The 17,868-nt window shown below is 40.3% G+C and overlaps 1 protein-coding gene across 2 annotated transcripts in view; it reads right to left on the reverse strand.

Moving 5' to 3' along the window:
* Positions 1-12,203, reverse strand: part of LOC139697883 (protein turtle homolog A-like) — a 602,691-nt gene extending 590,488 nt beyond the window's left edge. For both annotated transcript variants that reach the window (XM_071596747.1, XM_071596746.1), the window contains exon 1: positions 10,602-12,203. In XM_071596747.1, the coding sequence (XP_071452848.1) occupies positions 10,602-10,791 (190 nt within the window). In that variant the 5' untranslated portion in view covers positions 10,792-12,203. The remainder of the gene's footprint in view (positions 1-10,601) is intronic.
* Between the last annotated feature and the right edge of the window lie 5,665 nt (positions 12,204-17,868).

Consider the following 17,868-nt stretch of genomic DNA (forward strand, 5'->3'; position numbering starts at 1 on the left):
ATCCTAAGAGCGAATATTCTCTCGCCTTCTTAAGTCACAATAATCTCTGCTATTATTACCATTTAATGATTGCTGCAATTAATATATATGTATAAATAATATATATATATATATATATATATATATATATATATATATATATATATATATATATATATATACATATAACATCTCGTAGTTTTTTTCAACTTAATTAATAACGAACAAAAGCACAAAGCTTCAATCTTCGAGCGCCATGTAAACAATCCTTAACAATGGCCAATTCAAACTACACCACTAAATGAAAACAAGACGCCTCGGGCCCTGGTGAGAGGGGAACGCGATGCCATCAGTGACCAATGCCTTGGCAAGGGGAATCAACCGAGGCGTAATGGCTAAGAGTATGATGAGTCGAGTTTATTTATATGATGCTTGAGGTTTTCATAAAACAATATTTATTTGCATTAATTTCGCCGGTGTTAATGAAAACATTAGAGAAACTAAATTGTTGCAACAGTTCTTCAATCGAATTTGAATGGAATTCATGCAAACTATGGTTAATTTTTTTGCGTAAGGAGGTTGTCAAGGACTAAATTAAAATAAGATTTCATAAACGATGATGACACTGCTATATAAATAAAAGTCAATTCATATTTTCATGTTAGTACAAATACTTGCATTTAAATGGTGCTACTCCGTGTATACAGAATTTCACTGGGTAGCTTTTGGCCAATGCCGGTGCGATTCCTGATTGGATCCACCATTTGAAAGGAAAAACCCGTTGCAATCTGTCCGCGTTTCTTCATCATATTGCCGAAGATAAATTTCTACTATCTAAAAATTGTCCAAGTAGAATATCAAACCTTTTCGAAAGAGAAATCCTTTCGTATTTTATCGCCACAATAAATATAACGAAGAGTACGCATATATTTTTATACTGTTTAGCTCCTACAACTTGCACAGGCAAATTTATTTTTTCTACAAACCTACATATTAAGAACAGATTGCATTAGTTCGCCGATATCCTTCGCTCTCGAAAAATGGAAATTTTACCCAATCTCTTGGCATGGATACCGGTGAGGGCGACTTGCATGGCTATCGTGAAAAAAAGCGGTATTTTTATACTTATTTGTTTAAAATCGAATCAATGACGGGAATTAAATCTAAATAAAACATGCAGAAGCAAACTTACCATTTGATTCATATTTACAATACTGTTCCCATTGTTTTTTTCACAGAAAGTAACAATCACACAATTTTTTCGATGTCAATTAAAAGGGGCTCACCTTTCAGCCTTTCATCATTGGTATTTCCCCAATAATAATGCCTCTTTATCTCATCAAATTCATTTTTCTCTCATTTCCTTGGCTTTAATTTTATGAGAAATCACATTTTTTTTAATATTTTCCGACGGCAGCATTTAACCGTGACCTGGCACCCTGGCCAGCTCATTCGCGAGAATTAATTACGGCACAGTTAATTATGTTAAACCACGCGAATCAAGATCCATTTGTCAAAATGATTTTAGAAATGTTCGCCTTTTTTATTTAAGAAAAATAAAAAGGTGCTGGATCCCGGATCTATGATGGATACATTCTACGGCTGTATCGAAAAAATTAATCATGTTTGAAGAGGCCCACGTTATTAGCCGATAAGTATCCACTCACGAACGAATTGGAGGATATTTATCTTAAGACCAGCCGGCTTTACTTTATGATAACGGTAATTGAAGAAAAATTCAATTTCCTCCTCCGTTTAGCTGATTTGTAAGTTAACCGGCGGAAATGCGCCCTGCACATCAGCTGTTACATTTTCCGGGGCACTCCGTGAAAAATTCTCCGTCACTGACATGCTAGCATTTCGTCCGAAGCGGGCTCCGGCAGGTGGCAACGTAAACTGGAGCCGAAGCCAAATGGGATATTCGGACCGCAACACATAAGGGATTCCCACTCCCATCTCCTCCTTTCCTGAAAATCGCACCGAGGGAAAGAGGTTGGTGAAAGGGGGATATTAAAAAAACATACTGAAGCAATTATGAGGCACGAAACCAATTTCCACGGAATGCATTATAAGCGTTTTACGGCATTCCTATCGGAAATATTACGCACTTTCCGAAACATAGCAACTCAAGCATAAACCGTCACTGCTTTAGATTCAGCGCTCTCAAATGGCCACGGTTATAACGTCAGTGGCAGGCTCTCAGCTTCATGGAATCTGAGTGCAACTTTAATTTAAGGCTTGCGTCATCATGCACAGCGACAAGAATTGAAAATTTTCATTTTACAAGTAGGCCGGGCATTTTTCTGATAGAGTTACGTAAAAAGATATGAAAGAAACGTAATTAAAATGTAAAACATCTTTTTCGATGTATTTCGTGTTGGATTTTTTTTGTTATAAACGACATCTTCCGGACCATTATTTGCGTTACCATAATAATTAAATATTTCAAACGGATTCAGAAAAGATAGACTCGTAGCTCAGTTTTATATTTTATAACCCGATTATTATTTCAGCCTTTTTATCATTTAAAATTCATGCACAAGGAACTCGCCAATCTATAAGTAAAAACGTAACCTTCCTCCTTTATTAGACGTATTTCCCTTATCCCAATACAAAAAAATCATTTTAGTTCCTTTGACAATGGTGTTTAAAGTTCTTCAACTAACGACGAAAAAGTTGTTTAATTCCATTAAATTGCCAAAATAAATGCCTTAATGAACAATTTATCGCTGGAATAAAATTTTTAATACATAATCAGGGGATTTTTAAAGAGAAACATTAGTTTTTTCTTCGGAAATTATTTGTGCGTGAACACTAAAATGTGATTTTTTATAGATTCACCTTTCTCACTTTTCAGGAATACGCTCTTGTCTAGCATTAACTTTTCACATTTTAAGGCGATTTATCTGAACAATCGACGTTCAATTCAAATTTGAGACGACCAAAAGATGATATCCTCAGGAAGGTAATCATAAGAACGGGAGAACATTTATTGTGGCTTTTAAAGAAATATTTTAGGCACACGTCATGTGTAACTGAATATTCAAAAGATATGTACCTGATTATCGAGTTAAATTAAATTATAGGGAGTGTCTTCTATATCACACATTTTTAAAGATTGGAGGATAGTCCACTGCCATTTGACCTGTACATAAATGATCTCATTCAGGATCAATGTGTGTCAAAACTCCAGTAGCAAACGTCTAAGTCTGGAAACGTTTTGGACAAACCCTCTCATTATCAGAAATAACATAAACATTTTACAAAATATTCTGAATGTGTGTGACATCTTTTTAAGGTGATAATTAACCCGCAGCCACATTTTGGTGCCATTCTCATGAGTGCTTATCTGAACTATGCATCCAGTGCTCTCTCTTTGATTCCTGAGTTGTGTCCATTTGTAACATACCAGCCAGCAAGGAAAATTTCTGGACCAATCCCATGTTTTCTTGTATATCCCATGTTTTCTCGTAAGAGCATTATAATCCTTGTAAGTTGGATTTTAAATAAAAAACAATATTACGGTCTTCGCAGTCTCTGCTCCTTATTGGGCTTTTGTTTGAGTATGATAGGACCAAGGGCGGATGCGGGAGCTTTCTTAAGGAGTGAGGGTGATTCTCCGATACTCATTTTGCAGGTAAATGGGCGTATTTTCTCTTAGAGAGGTATGTTTGAAACATTATTAGCACTAAAAATTTGTATAAAAATTTTAAAGCGATTTTATTTTTTAGATAACTTATCTTAGTAATTGCGATAAATACCATATAAAGGTCGACTGCACCAACCCTGCACGGAGTCAACCTATTTTATCAAACATCATTGGTTAACATGTAATCTCATCGTTCAAGGATAGAATGCTCGGGGATTGAAAAACATTTCAGGTTTCACTAGGTGAAATTCCTTCATGAATGAGGGTAGGGAAAAAAAACTTTGCTATTCTACATAGAAAGGCTTAGTATGTTGCACGACCATGGTTTCAATGCTGCGCATCATAATCAGGTATCTCATCACACCTCATGATGATGAGCAGCATTGAAACCATGGTCGTGCAAAATATTCAACCTCTTTATTAGGAATAGAAAAGTTTTTTTCTCTATCTTCATCGGGGAATGAAAATTTAGCGGTAATATTTTAACTTAGAGCTTACTAAGGCAATTGAGAGCGTAAAAGACAGAGCCGAAATTTTGACAGGAATCGAAAAAATAAATACGTCTAGGAGGCAAGAAATGCTGAACATTGATGATTCGAAATGAAACGAACACCATCAAAAACAAACCGTATGATGATATATTTGTGTGATTAGACCTCAATGAAATATACAAGTATGTGCCTACATTGTATCGCGCTGACATACAGTATGCATACATTCGTATATTATGTGAGTGGCTAGTAACTGATCCGGCAAGGGCAACATATGTGTACATTTCCATATCTCAATTTCCTTTCGGGGTAGAAAAAGTGAAATATTATGAATTTTGCTTTTTGAGACCTTTTACCAACTATTTTCTTACTCTCCTGTTTTACCACACTTCTTTCGCCATTGTATCTTTCATAATACTTTCAAACTTGCTTTTCTATTCCTAAGACAATCCTTGAGAGTTCCTTCGGAGGTCACATTCAACGATGAATGTCTTCCCATTCACTTCGTATTCTCTAAGCCCATTTACCCTCCCCTCATGTATGCGTTTGATAATTGGATTCGCAATCATTCTCCAAACTTGACCAAGCAAGTACACGAGCACGTAGCACATTTCTTCCACACTTGTTTACTAGCGGCACATCCAACCCTCATTCTTTTGTAAACCCATATTCCCTCGCTCTCTCCAACGAGTACATTTTACCACGCAAATCCATCAAATGCCTCCGAGCGCCCTCGAGTGTCAGTACAAAGCTTATTCTTCTTAGTTGCTGGGCCGTGAGTAGTGGTGCGCTGTCTATCTATAGAGAACCGTCAAAAGGGATGCTAGCTTGTACAAAATAGTCAAAGCGAGACGGGAGAAAAATAGGTGTTATTTTCGTTTACCGCGTTCTTACTAAAAAGAGCCAAAACTGACCGGTGCAGTGTTATAAAGGTTATCAGGGAACGATTGCACGTACAATACCTGGTCAAGTTTCCATATCATCTCTTTCATCAATAGTTAAAACCTTGGTAATAGTATAAATGTGGACAATATTTAATCTCGACCGTCACCTCAACCCCCCATGCTGGTTGACCTAATTGAAATATTTAACCGAAATGATAGGTTTGATGCCAATTGATGTCATCTTTTCGAATATGATGCCACACTAGGGTAGTAAAAGGATGTGCCGAGAATGATACAGCAGCATCTCAGAAAGTCGACGCCCATGGCACAAGAGATACATTAATTCATTCAGAGACTGTCTCCACTAGAATCAAATTGTGCTAGAATTTTAGTATGATCCAAATTCAAACAATAATAGTACGATGACAAGCAAAGGTGTTCACATCTAAAATCCGAAGGTTCGGCACCTCAACTTCTCGCAGGTTCGGGGTGGGGTAGAAGGGTGAATCAGTCATTATGACATTCCCAATTTTGCACGGTAGATCAGAACTGAGATAAACTGTTAATGATTCAAACATTTTTCGCTCTTTTATCCATACAACATCACAAATTTTTTCACATATCCTGCATCCGTCTTTCAAGAACATTTTTTACTCATTTTTTCTTCTAAGAATGTTCTACTAGACATGTGAATGAAAGATTGAAATTAACTGATGTTCATTTCATCAATCATCATCGGCAGATCTCCTCAATTGAGCATCAATGATTTGGGATATGAATATTATCTCACGACTTTAATTTATTTGGCCATGGTATTACTTCTTTCCCAGGAAGGAAGACGGGGCAAAGTAGTTGAAATTTCTAAACTTATGGCTAAAAAATTATTATCAAAGCTGACTTACAGGAAACCTGTATAATAACAGATCAATTTAAAGTCCTCGCTTAACCGAGTGAACTGAGTAATTGAATAATTGGAATGTACAAGCAGTGCGGAATGTGTATTTTCATTCATGGAAACTGAATACAAAAGAAGAATATTTGGCTGAAAGGGTTGCATAATGCATCTGGATCGTTCAGTGATGCTGGAAACGGGAATGTCATTCAGGCGTTAGTACTTCGTAATGGCCAAAAGCGTTATCACTGAGTGAGTAGCAGCTTCTACACCGAATGGCAACGTGAAAAATATTTTGTTTTCAACTTTTATCTCATTCAGGTTCGCATACACCGAGATATTAATGCGTTGAAATGATAATCCTTGGGAAAAAATGAAGCTCGTTCCGTTCTTTCGTCCTGCATTTCGACATTACTCCCTTATTTCTAAATAGTTCAAAGAGAATATTTGGCATAAAAACAGTAAGAAAAAAATTAATGTAACCTTACTAAGAGGAGAAAAATCATGGAAAATGTCCAAAATCAAGACACAAATAAAATATCAGTGAATACTAATATGGATCGTACCTTTGGATGGTTCCGAAACCTGTCATTTGCCGATAATAGGCAATGATAATGGGTTAGAGGTTATTTGAGATGCGGGTATGGAGTAGAAATAATAAGTTGCATAGAGAAGAAAACTAAATGGTGAAACTTTACATACCTGTGGGGAGAGGAAGAGAGGTAGCTGTTAAGAGAAATTTGAAGAAGGCAAAATAAGTGGATGGATGCCGGAGGCTATGAGAGAAAATGGGTAGTTGAGTAAGCAGGGAGGAAGAAAAATGAAAATATGCTTTTTTGGACGGCATAAAAGGGAGTAAAAGATAAGAAGAACCAAAGAAAGAGATAAAGCAGATAAAATAAGAATTCATGGGAAGAAGCGCAAACTCCACCATTATGTTTAACAGTTTACTATGGCTGTCCAAAACCCACCATAATGATAACTTTGGTAAAAACATTCGTGGTTCATGGAAACACGTAGGTTTTTATCGGCACTCCTGCTGGGGAACATAAATGGGATTATAGTTTCCCTTTCTGGAATGTGCTTAGTTTGCTCTTCCCGGGACTTAACCTCCGAGTATATACAAAAGCTCTCGTTCATCACGCCGTAAATGCCGCTCATAACCCATTTAGCACGCGGCGTGTACCAGATGACAATGGCCAATGATATAAATGTATCAGTTCTCCAAACTCGACGCTGTTATAACCCCCGTTGGTCTTTGAATGCCGATATTCAGACGACTCGGATTACGAATAACAAAAATATATCTGATATTGCTGATGGCCGGAAACGGAAACGACATCATTGTGTTAGTTAAATGGCCACAGCAGCAGATCGGATAATTCGAAGATCGAAGAGTCGGAGGGCGGATTCGGGGAAACTTTCACACATATAATATACATCTTCGGATAGTCACTAGTAGTTTAAAACTCTCGAAACGACGCTCCTTGTCTACAGCAAATATTTCTGAATTAGAGGTCCGAACTCATGATCTCTCAATGACAACTAGATTGAGTTGACCGAGTTCACAATTTTCTGCGTTTGACTCCAGCATTATATCGCCTTGTGAGAAGAATCGGAGAGTTGAAGAAAAAATTTAAGCACTTCCAATAACCAAGTAAATTGCCAGATTGTCACGCAAACGGTAAGAACAATGAGTTATCCGATTATACAAAGTGTACACAACATTAACATATATGTAGATTTGCCGATCTTGAGGATGTGCAAAACAAAAACCTCATACTTCAAAAATAATATGATTCCAAAAATTTACTAAAACAATTATTGAACGGCTTGGCACGACATAAAACTCATATTTGTGCCAAACAACTTCTTTTCAAGCATATTGTTTTTTAATTTTGTACGATATCGTCAAAAAAACCATGAACTCAATTCAATTGTCAAGAGAATACGAAAAATAAAGTCACTGTCAGAAAATTAGCGCTATTGTGCTGAGGGAAGTAGATATAGGAATCATTATTGTTTTAACCTGCTATGCCGTAATTAACGACCCCTTGTGGAACATGGTGCCCTAGAAATTTTTATTTATCGGACACAAAAGTCCACCAATTTCTATTATTTTTTCGGCCTCACGCTTACTCCACCGTGCCGACTGAATTATGAGACCATCAACATTAATTTTATCCCTTGCCCCGAAGACACAAAGGCTGTAGGGGAAAAAGTTTCCATTTTCGCCGCCCCCGACGGAGGCCTTCCGCCGCCGCATAGCGAGCGAGCAGCAGCGTAGAGATGGATCGGACTCGCTCCCTTGCCACCACACACACTCTCTCCCCGGCGGTGGGGGTTGCGGAGGCCGGGATGCAACCGGTGCACGCCATGGAATCCTTCATTAGCGCATTTCGTGATTTCTCGAAAGGAGCGCGAAAAGGAAACAAAAAAAACTCGCAGGTTTGTCGGGCGAGCCTGCTGAACAAATTGATGGATGAGAGAGCAGGGAATGCATTCGCAGATGAGCGCAGGGAGTAAATGGCGAGGAGTGAATGAGAGAGAGGGAGATGCGTTCATAAGCGGAATGTGCGAATCGTCACTCGCGAGCGGATAACTGAGAGCCGTTAGCGCGTACCCTGTTAAGCCATGGGTCACAAGGAGAGAAAGGGCAGGGAGCAGAAAGACCATATTGCTATAAAGCCAGATATTTTACTCTCGTGGCAAGGATACAACGGACACTTACATACCCCTCCTCAAAGGGATTAATTGAAGCTTCGAACTAAAATCGATCCCCAAAAACCAACTAAAAATGGGATCGGGAGTGTTTTAACAAACAACTCTGAAGAATTAAAACCTTCACGGTGCTGTGATATTCTTGATAAATAACATTTAATAAAAATAACAATAGGCCGCAAACATTCAACAACATATCTTCTCGCGGCCTTTACATTCTCCTCACACCTCCAGCTCTATCGTTCTCCCCTCACTAAACGTACCCACACCCTTGGTTGAGAGTTATATGCCATTATGAAAGAAAACGCGGCTGCTGCACGTCATGGTGATGGTAATTAATTCGCAAACTTCTTCTGTGAATCCTATTTTCGCACTAATTGATCCTATTGACTAGAGGCGAAAACTGCAACATCAATTTCGCTCATGATACGGATGCTTTTCCGTCCGCCTTTACACGCTGAGAGCTTTAACAGCTCTCGACGCGTCCTTAATCAGGCTTCCAGGTTAGGCGCAGGAGGCAAAAATGGCTTTTTTTCCTCGCTCGAAATGGAAGGAGAGAGAGAGAGAGATGTGACTGATAAAAATATCGGAAGTCATGGGAAACTAGTCAAAGCCTCTCGGGAGAGCAAACTCGCTGATCTAACAAACCCTACCCAACCTGTCACCTGCCGCTACCCTTCACCCTCCACGTGAATGGCCGCAGATATGAGTGCCAAGGATGAAAGGGACCGCTGTTACTGCATCGGGACGGGGCTAAATCAAACGACACAAAGTGACAGGGGCTGTGAGAAAACGTTCCACACATCGATGACGGCGGTGGTGACGAACGCGTGTAACGGGGATGGCAATAGGGAGAAAAGGTTCAGGGATTAAGTAAAAAATCAAAGGTCGGAATTTGAGCGCGGAGGTATCGGTTCCAAGGCCGGCGACAAGTTCGCCGTCGTCCTTCCCACTGCTGCTACGGAACAATGACTGCGCTAATTCACATATGAATAGTTTTTCACATCTACTCCTGCATGCTAAGACAAAATTGTTTTGTTCTCACATTTGAAAAACTCGATGCGTTTGGCGTTTTGCTTGTCCCTCTTTGACTACTACCGTTTTTCGCCTCAATTTTTAATCATACGTTCTTTAATCAGTTTTTATTACCTTACACGTCTTATTGAGAGTAAAATGATGTTTTCCTCCATCCGATTTTTTCAGTGTATTATAATATTATTTCGCAACCATATTAACACAAGCTTATGATAATTCGCGTGTAACTTTCCCCGAGACCCTGGCGTGAAATTTCATTGCCTAGTCAAATTCAAACCAGGCTATGACTCTTGACGTCTTTATTCACCCTCGTCGATATAAGAAGTTTGTGAAATTTGAGTACGATGTACATGCAATATTACGTGCCTTTTAATGTTAGTTTTCCTAAACATTCAATTAATAAAGCCTTATTTTCGAATTAGAGGATGTTGCTCAGTGTATTAAGTACTAAGCATCGGCAACAAAACCGTGAGAGGGGTCTTACGGTTTCAATGACAGAAGGTTCACGCATACAGTGAATCTCTTTGACTCTTCACGTTTCAAACTGTCTACCATGACGACTTCAGAATAAAACTACCTGCAGTCACTAACCGTGACATTTGTTTCTCCGTTCCAACGTCACCAAGACGAGATAAGCTCTACCTTGAGGTTGACACCTCCAAAATCCCTCTTTCGTCCAGTAATTAAATACCGTGGAAATTTAAATGCTCAAGGTAGAGTTACGGAAGGCATTACATTTATTTACGCTGTTTCCAAAACGCAGGTTCCTAAAATTATTTTTCTCTTTCCTAGAGCTTTGGAAGAGAACAGGTGTATCCTAACCCAAATTTTCCACAGAATAAACGAAATTCCGAAGGTCTTTACTTGACAGGTAAAACGAAATACACTGCGGGAAGGGGAGAGGGTCCAGCGTGGGAGGTAAAGGGCTCCCCAGGTGGTCACACACTCACCGGGATCCTCGGCGTCCCAAGCGCCCGTTTCCATATCATCGTCTTCCGGTTCGTTGGCGGCCACGGGCCGGTGGCGTGAGGCCAGCAGCAGTAAGACGATCAGGAGGGCGAGGTTGGGGAGGAACAGCCTTGGGACGGCTGCACTCGGCGCGGGGAAGGAGGAGGGCGGCGGCGACGGCGGGCGAGGCATCGGGTTTCGGTCGAAAAGACGGCAGGAACACGGGCACACGACGAGGATAAAAGGGTTAAGGGCGGGGGAGGCGGAGGCGACGCAGAAACAGAGACGACGCCGGAGGTCAAGAGGGAGACGAAGCCACTTCCTTCTTATTGGTCGCCGGAGTAAGGTGAGAGGGATCCGTGGGATATCTGTTTCTCACCCCTGTGTCCGAAGGGCCGACACGGTCTCTAGAGGGGCGGTTGATGGAAGTGCGGGATGTCAAGGGGATGTTACCCAGAGTGGAACGAGGGAATGAAAGATGCGTGGGATGGCTTCGTCGATCTTGTCGGTGGACGTTCTCTCCTGAGGCAGGCGGTTCATGCAAGACCGTCGTCTCGGCGGAGAGTCTCGCACCCTCGGGCGTTATCTCCAGCGGTGATGACTGCGACCGGGGCCGCGGCTGCGGCGGTTGCTGGAAAGGGGAAGAAAATCATTTTCCCGCGGCGACTCCCTTAGAAAATATCCCACTCACATGTCCGCTAATGGTCGAATCGCTTGACGCACACACCTGAGAATCTGCATCTGCGAATCGTTCCCAATTGATGGGACTAAGAATTCACATGGATGTCATATTTACCACACATTTATGACCAGAAGAGCCAAATCGTCAGAGCTATTTTTTTATGTGATCGAAGTTTCCGACTCGCCAAAGTATCTCGTTTTTATTTCTAGTTTCTTCTTCTTCTGAACACAGAATGTGTTAAGAGTAATTTCACAGATATCTATAAGTATCCGCACTAATTTCGCGACGAACAAAGTAGGAAGTCTTGTATTTCTTCAGTAACGTACATCGCACCTAAAGTAAACACTTCACTAAACTTTCTCTCTCTAAACACACAACTCAGCAATCATCTGTTAGCACCACGGTCCCTCGGGACAATAATGCACACGCACAAAAGGCAATTCCAATTATCAAGAGAAATATTTCCTGCCACAGCAAATCACAAAGGAACCAATTTTCAACAGTTAAGTGAACTTTTCATTCAGGGTAAACAGCATCCTCTGAATTGTCATTACTAAGTCACAGTCCAAGCATGAGGAAAAAACATTACACGAGTCTTTTGAGTCCCTGCTCTGCTAATGATACGATAAGAGGTGATGGGAAAATTTAGAAGGACCCGAATACATTTGCCCTCTACCACTACGGCATCCGAATTTTTAAAAAAATCCTCATAAGCAAACTCATCTCACGACCGCCACTTCAATCGGTCGACTACATACAAAAACGCAAATGGAAACAAAGGAGGAAATATCCGAAAACAACCCTCCTCTTTTCTCTCTTTCTTCCTATCACTCTGGAGCGTGGGGCAAAATTTCTTTCATGTGAATTCCTGGCGCCGAATCGTATTTCGAACGCCGCGGAGTGTCATGACGTGTACGACCTGTTCGCTTTCGCACGCGAGACTGACTGCCCGAGTTCTAGAGGCGGCATAGCAGCGGCGGCGGGGTGGAAGGGATACGGTATCGGCGTCGGAGGGGAAGAGGGCTGAGTAGGGGAGGTGATGGCGAGGGTGGGAAGGAGGGTCGGAATGGATTTCGGTGAGGGTAGAGAGGGGAGGCGGGGGTGGAGGGAAAGGAGCGGGTGGGGCACGAAGCGGTGGGGTCGCCCCACGTGAAGAAGGGGGCCACGAAGGGATAGGCGGGCCCCTGACTTGAGGCGTCGTCGAAGAAGATACTCTTTATCCCTCTCTCACTCACACCCCTCCTCCTCCTCCCACTATCCCATGCCACCTTACTACTACACTCTTCCCTCTGACCCTCCTCTATCTTCCTCCCTCATTCGCCATTCCATTCTTTTTCTCCCATCCCCTTCTCTCCACGTTCTATCCCACAGTCCCTGTCGAAATTTCTTCCTCTCTCTCTTTGTCCACGACCGATCATTTCCACCTCCCTTCCCGACTAAACTTTCTCTTGCCACCTCCCTCGGCTTTTGTTTACCGAGCGCAGGAAAAAATAATCCTCCAATAACCTTCCTCTAAGGGCGTCTGCCCACGCAGTGAAATTCTCCTCTTCCCGCGGAATAAAAAATAATACTCAAAACTTGCTCTCCTCAAACAGCTTGCACTCCTCACCGGTCGCAAAAACTTAGATAATAACTTTTGCATGCATAAGCGAAAGTTTCTGCATAATTCTGCAATTCTGCATAACAGTTGCACAACAGCATCTTGCCTTTGAGTATAATTTATAGGTGCACCAATCTTTTGCTAGTCGAAGAAGGTAAGTCGTTAATATACCACTGCGCCAAAAAAGACAGAAATTCATAGGTCGCAACCCGCATCGGAAGTATCTCCGTGACTGCGATTTTGACATCTAAAAGCTTTGGGATGATTTCGGAGCGAGGCAGTCTGTGCCCTCGATAAAAATAATTCAATCCCGGACATCCTGGACGCTTCCCTTTTAAATTAAAAAAGCCTTTTGATCTATAAATTTGGGACATACCGCACGAAAACAGCTAAGGTATTTGTAAGACTTGAAGTAGGCTAGACGACAGCTAAAATTTTGAGTATTTTGATGTAAAATTTCAAAATCTGAGAGTCAAAGAGTCTCTTAATCCTGTTTACCCTTAATTCACAAATATTTTTCCCAGATCTAGAATACCGAAAAATAAATGAAATGATTATTCATTTGAGTTTCGATAGAAGAAAGTTGAAGTACAACATGCTTTGTTTACTTATTTTTAACATAAATTATTGCCATCCTGCATCGCTGCTTTAGTTTTGACCAAAAGATGTCGAATTTTATGATGAAATCTCATTGCCTCCAAATTGCCTCACGTGGTCTTTTGTCAGTCTGTCTATATTCTAACTAACCTCTTTATTATCATTTTTTTACTCTCCCCTTAGAATGCCTATCATGTCGTATAACACAGGCGTGCGTAGTATTTTTTTCTCTTGTTCCAAATTCTCCATTTTGCATCTCATTATATTTAACCATACCTGCTATTGTGACAAAGGAAGAAATGTAAGAGGGAACTCGATTGTCTCAAATTCCCTTTGAGCGAAGTCGTTTATCTATGCACTCATCTTCCCTCCCTCTCCTCGTACCGTGAGAGGCTCATTCTTCCCCCCACCCTCTGCTTATCCCTCCCTACCAACCTTTCACTTGGCTTTTATCTCCTTCTTTCACCCTCCTCCCACCCCTTGCAGGAGCACTTTACAGCGGTAAGGGAAAGAGAGTGAGGGAAAAAAGACAACCAGAGACCATATCCCGCTTCACTTGTTCACTTGCTCTTGCAAGCGACGAATTTTCGGCCCTGCCCCTCCACCTCCCGCCCTCTCGTTTTGCTCTCTCTACGTCTCTTCCCCCCCCCCCCTTCACGTCTCTTCCAGTCGTCAAACGCCTATTATTTCCCAATCTTACGAGCCAGCGTATTTCCTTTTTAACTCTTACCCCATTTCCAGCATTTACTTAGAGCTGGAGGGGTAGGCGAGTCTGGTGGGTGCCATCGCCTCTTAGCTTAAAAGATCAAAATTCCGATTGTTACCAAGGGAATGGTTGTTGCGAGGTGAAGTTGAGGAGATGAAATAATTGTGGTTAAAGTTATTAGGGGAAAGAAGCGACAATTGAGGTAATTTGTACCATTAGGGATATGTGAGTAATTTGATTGAGGTAGGGTTTTCAAGGAATGGTGGATGGGTGGAGGGAAACCCGGCGTAGGCATTAGCCTACTCTTAACGAAAGACGCCAAGGGATCAGTTTTAGCTTAAAGGTTTCATCCAACGGACGGCGTAACACACTTGAAGTGCTCTCCTTATTGCATCCAGGTAGAATTAAGACATACTATATAAAAAGATAAAAGCAGGGAACGAGATAACTCTGAAAAGTTCTTATTCAGAAGAGATTCGAACCCAGACCTTCGATGGGGTGAGTGGGAAGAACTACACAAACCACCGCACCCAACCACTCCCCCTGAGAGTGTTACAATTTATCCATGTTGAGGTGAATAGGAGAAGTCACAATTTAGACCCCTGGGTGAGCGACTGATTGGTTACACATTTACCTAATCCAAACTGTCGGATTACCCAACCTGCGAAGGTTATACCCTCATATTTGGGTAATCACTACCATCCATACGTGAAGGCATGGAGGGCTGAGTAATGCCATGAATAATCGCTAATAATTCCTCATCCAGTCCCCTTTTGTTTCATGATAATAATAGGCCACGTAAAATAATAAGCACCATAAACACAGTAATCAAACCGAAGGTCGGTTTGGTTGGTGATGATAGGGTTCACCCAGTCCTAAAAGCCCGATGGCGAGTGAAATTCACACATCAGATAAGGGGGGCTAGTTCCTTTCCCTGTGCCGGTTATGGTTTCCCAGGAATTTCTGGTTCCCAAAAAATCAGAGCTTCTGTGGACCTGAGGGTGCCCGGAGAGGCTTGCCCGGGAATCAAACCCTGGCCCTCCAGTCAGTAGTCCAACGCTCTACCCCTAGACTACCACCGACCCACATAAAAAGCATATACACACAAAAGTGAAATACTGCCACATTATCAGTAATTACTAATAAATTCAATATCCCAAAAGTAGAATGGCTCTGAGAACCTTTATCATTAAAAGCAGACCGAGAAAACTGACGCAGATATCATGTTTGAATTTATGCTCTAAATTCTACACAATATATTTGTATAGCCATTAGGTTACATTTTTTTGCATTCATTAAAGAAATTAAATGAATCATATTTAGAGATTATACATAACATTAATACAAACATCAATTTGGATGCGTAATAATTGGACAAAAAGGTATTATTTGGCACTTCTCGAATTCCTTTTATAAAGCGAAATAATCACAGAAGAATTCATTAAGAATCGCACGGGAAAGGAGACTGTGAATCTTTTGAAAAAATCACTCGGGCTTTCAAGACTTAAACGTTAAATTGAAAGAGTAGCTAAAGTTATACATTTTGAATTAATTCTCTGAAAAATTTCACAGATTTCTTTTCGTTTGTCAAATGCATTAGTTAAATAACATTTTTTGAGAAGTGCAGAAACGTGAATGTTTAAAGGCTTAAGTATTGTACTTTGGTGTTCATACGCCCTTTTTTCGTAATTTTTCGCCATAATTTATTCATTTTCGTACTCTGTTGCGTTAAGTGCCTACGATTATAAAATATTTTAGTACCTTTTAAATGCAGAAGGTCTTAATTATATCTATTATATTGATATGTTTTAAATAAGGTAAAAGAATAATCCACACTTGCCTTTCCTAAAAGGCTTATAAACTTCTTACAGCATTGAAAGGAGAAAGGATTTAACACTGGAGACATTAGATTCCTCCCCAGAAAGCTTTGCTACATTTAAGCTTAAGTAAATCAGTACAAATATAGGTATTGAAGGTGCCCTAACAATGGACATATAATATTGGCAAGGAAAACAAGAGTAACGCATTTCAATTCTGATTTGCTTTATATATAAATTTAATGTGGACTGAAAGGCGCATTGATACCAAGTACCTTCCCCAATTAACACTTAGATACACCTCTTTTCATAACGGGTATAAAATTGGCATTTAATTCCAACGGGGGGACACCTTAAAGTAAACGCACCATATTGTAAAATATCATTAGCACCATGCATTTGCCTGATCTTATTACATTTTTATATTGATTCAGGGAATACAGATAGAAAGGATAGCGAAAATAATTGAAGGCTAACTATGAAATTTAACATAAGATGGGAAAGAAAGAAATATGTTGGACGATATTGATAAATGAAATGATGGAAATATTGACCGGAAGTAGAATATTGAAGACAGATAGAAGAATCGTCGGGTAGGAAGTGACAGGAAGAGAACAGAAATATTTGATAACATAGGCAAGGGTGAGACCAAGAAGAAATAAAACGAAATAATCCTGGGCATAGACTAAACGATAGTGCTCTCAAACTCTACGGCGATTGAAATACTTATCAGGGACGTTTCCGAACATACCTTCACTACCTATAATCCATTGTGTTCATGTTATGATGTGGCAGTAATATAATTTGCCCTGCTCGTCTTTTTGCACATTTTTTGTAAATTTTTCGTCAAAATTTCCGATTTCATTTGATTCTGAAATCCACCATTCATTCCTGAATTCGGGCGGGATGTCTAGAAAAACAGGTATGCTATGGGATGGGCAAAAGGTTATTTACAGTTTAAATTGATTGACACTCACTGATTTTATCCACCCCTTTACATTTCACACATTTTTTAATTATCCAATATTTTTACTAGTTTTTTAATTACCTTGGGTAATAATTATACTTTTTATTGTACCGTTTAAGGTCTGTTTTGAATGAGTCAAGAAGATAACAAAACCCGACCTGATATTCGAAAATACCATATCCCCACTTCAATTCCTCATTCTTCTTTCCTCCCTTCATTCCGTTCAACACGCCTAACCATTTCCTTTCTCGCTTTCCCAACATTTTCCCCTCTATTACAGTCTTAAGCATACAATAGCTAAACAAAATACTCTGCAGCCACCTTTCCAGCAGCCATTGGTTTTCTACCAACAATCTCATCTCCTCCTCCACCATGACTAGCATTTCTTAGTTTGCAACTGCAATCCCAATTTTCAATCTTTCTCGTCACCCACATTCAAAAGTCTGTCCAATCTACATTTGTCACCTTGCTTCAACGACCATGTTACCGCGCCGTATCTTTCGCCGCATTGCGCGCCGCTCAATACGTATCAAAGTTTTGTCGAGTCTTTTCTTAACATCCTTACTCAAGTCCTAGGCATCAAGTTCCTACTTTTTGCTAAAAGCTTAGGAAATAATAATGACTAAGAGACATTACATCTGCCGAGTGCTTCACTCTGAACATCTTGAGCGTATAATGGGATTTTATCCATTTCAATCTAGTACATATGACCAAAGCCTTTCATTATTATGTTCACTAATTACTATGCGTAGATGTACCTTACCTATCACGCTCTAAACTTTAAAATATAAAAAGGCTTTTACACCATTCATCGGAACACCTCAATCACTATTACTTCTGGTCTACTTTACTCAATAATCTTTGTATGATGATGGATAGAGATACATCCCACTCAAATGA

This window comes from Hetaerina americana, unplaced genomic scaffold (genome assembly GCF_022747635.1).
Source record: "Hetaerina americana unplaced genomic scaffold, ioHetAmer1.1.p SCAF_8, whole genome shotgun sequence".
NCBI classification, from domain to species: domain Eukaryota; kingdom Metazoa; phylum Arthropoda; class Insecta; order Odonata; family Calopterygidae; genus Hetaerina; species Hetaerina americana.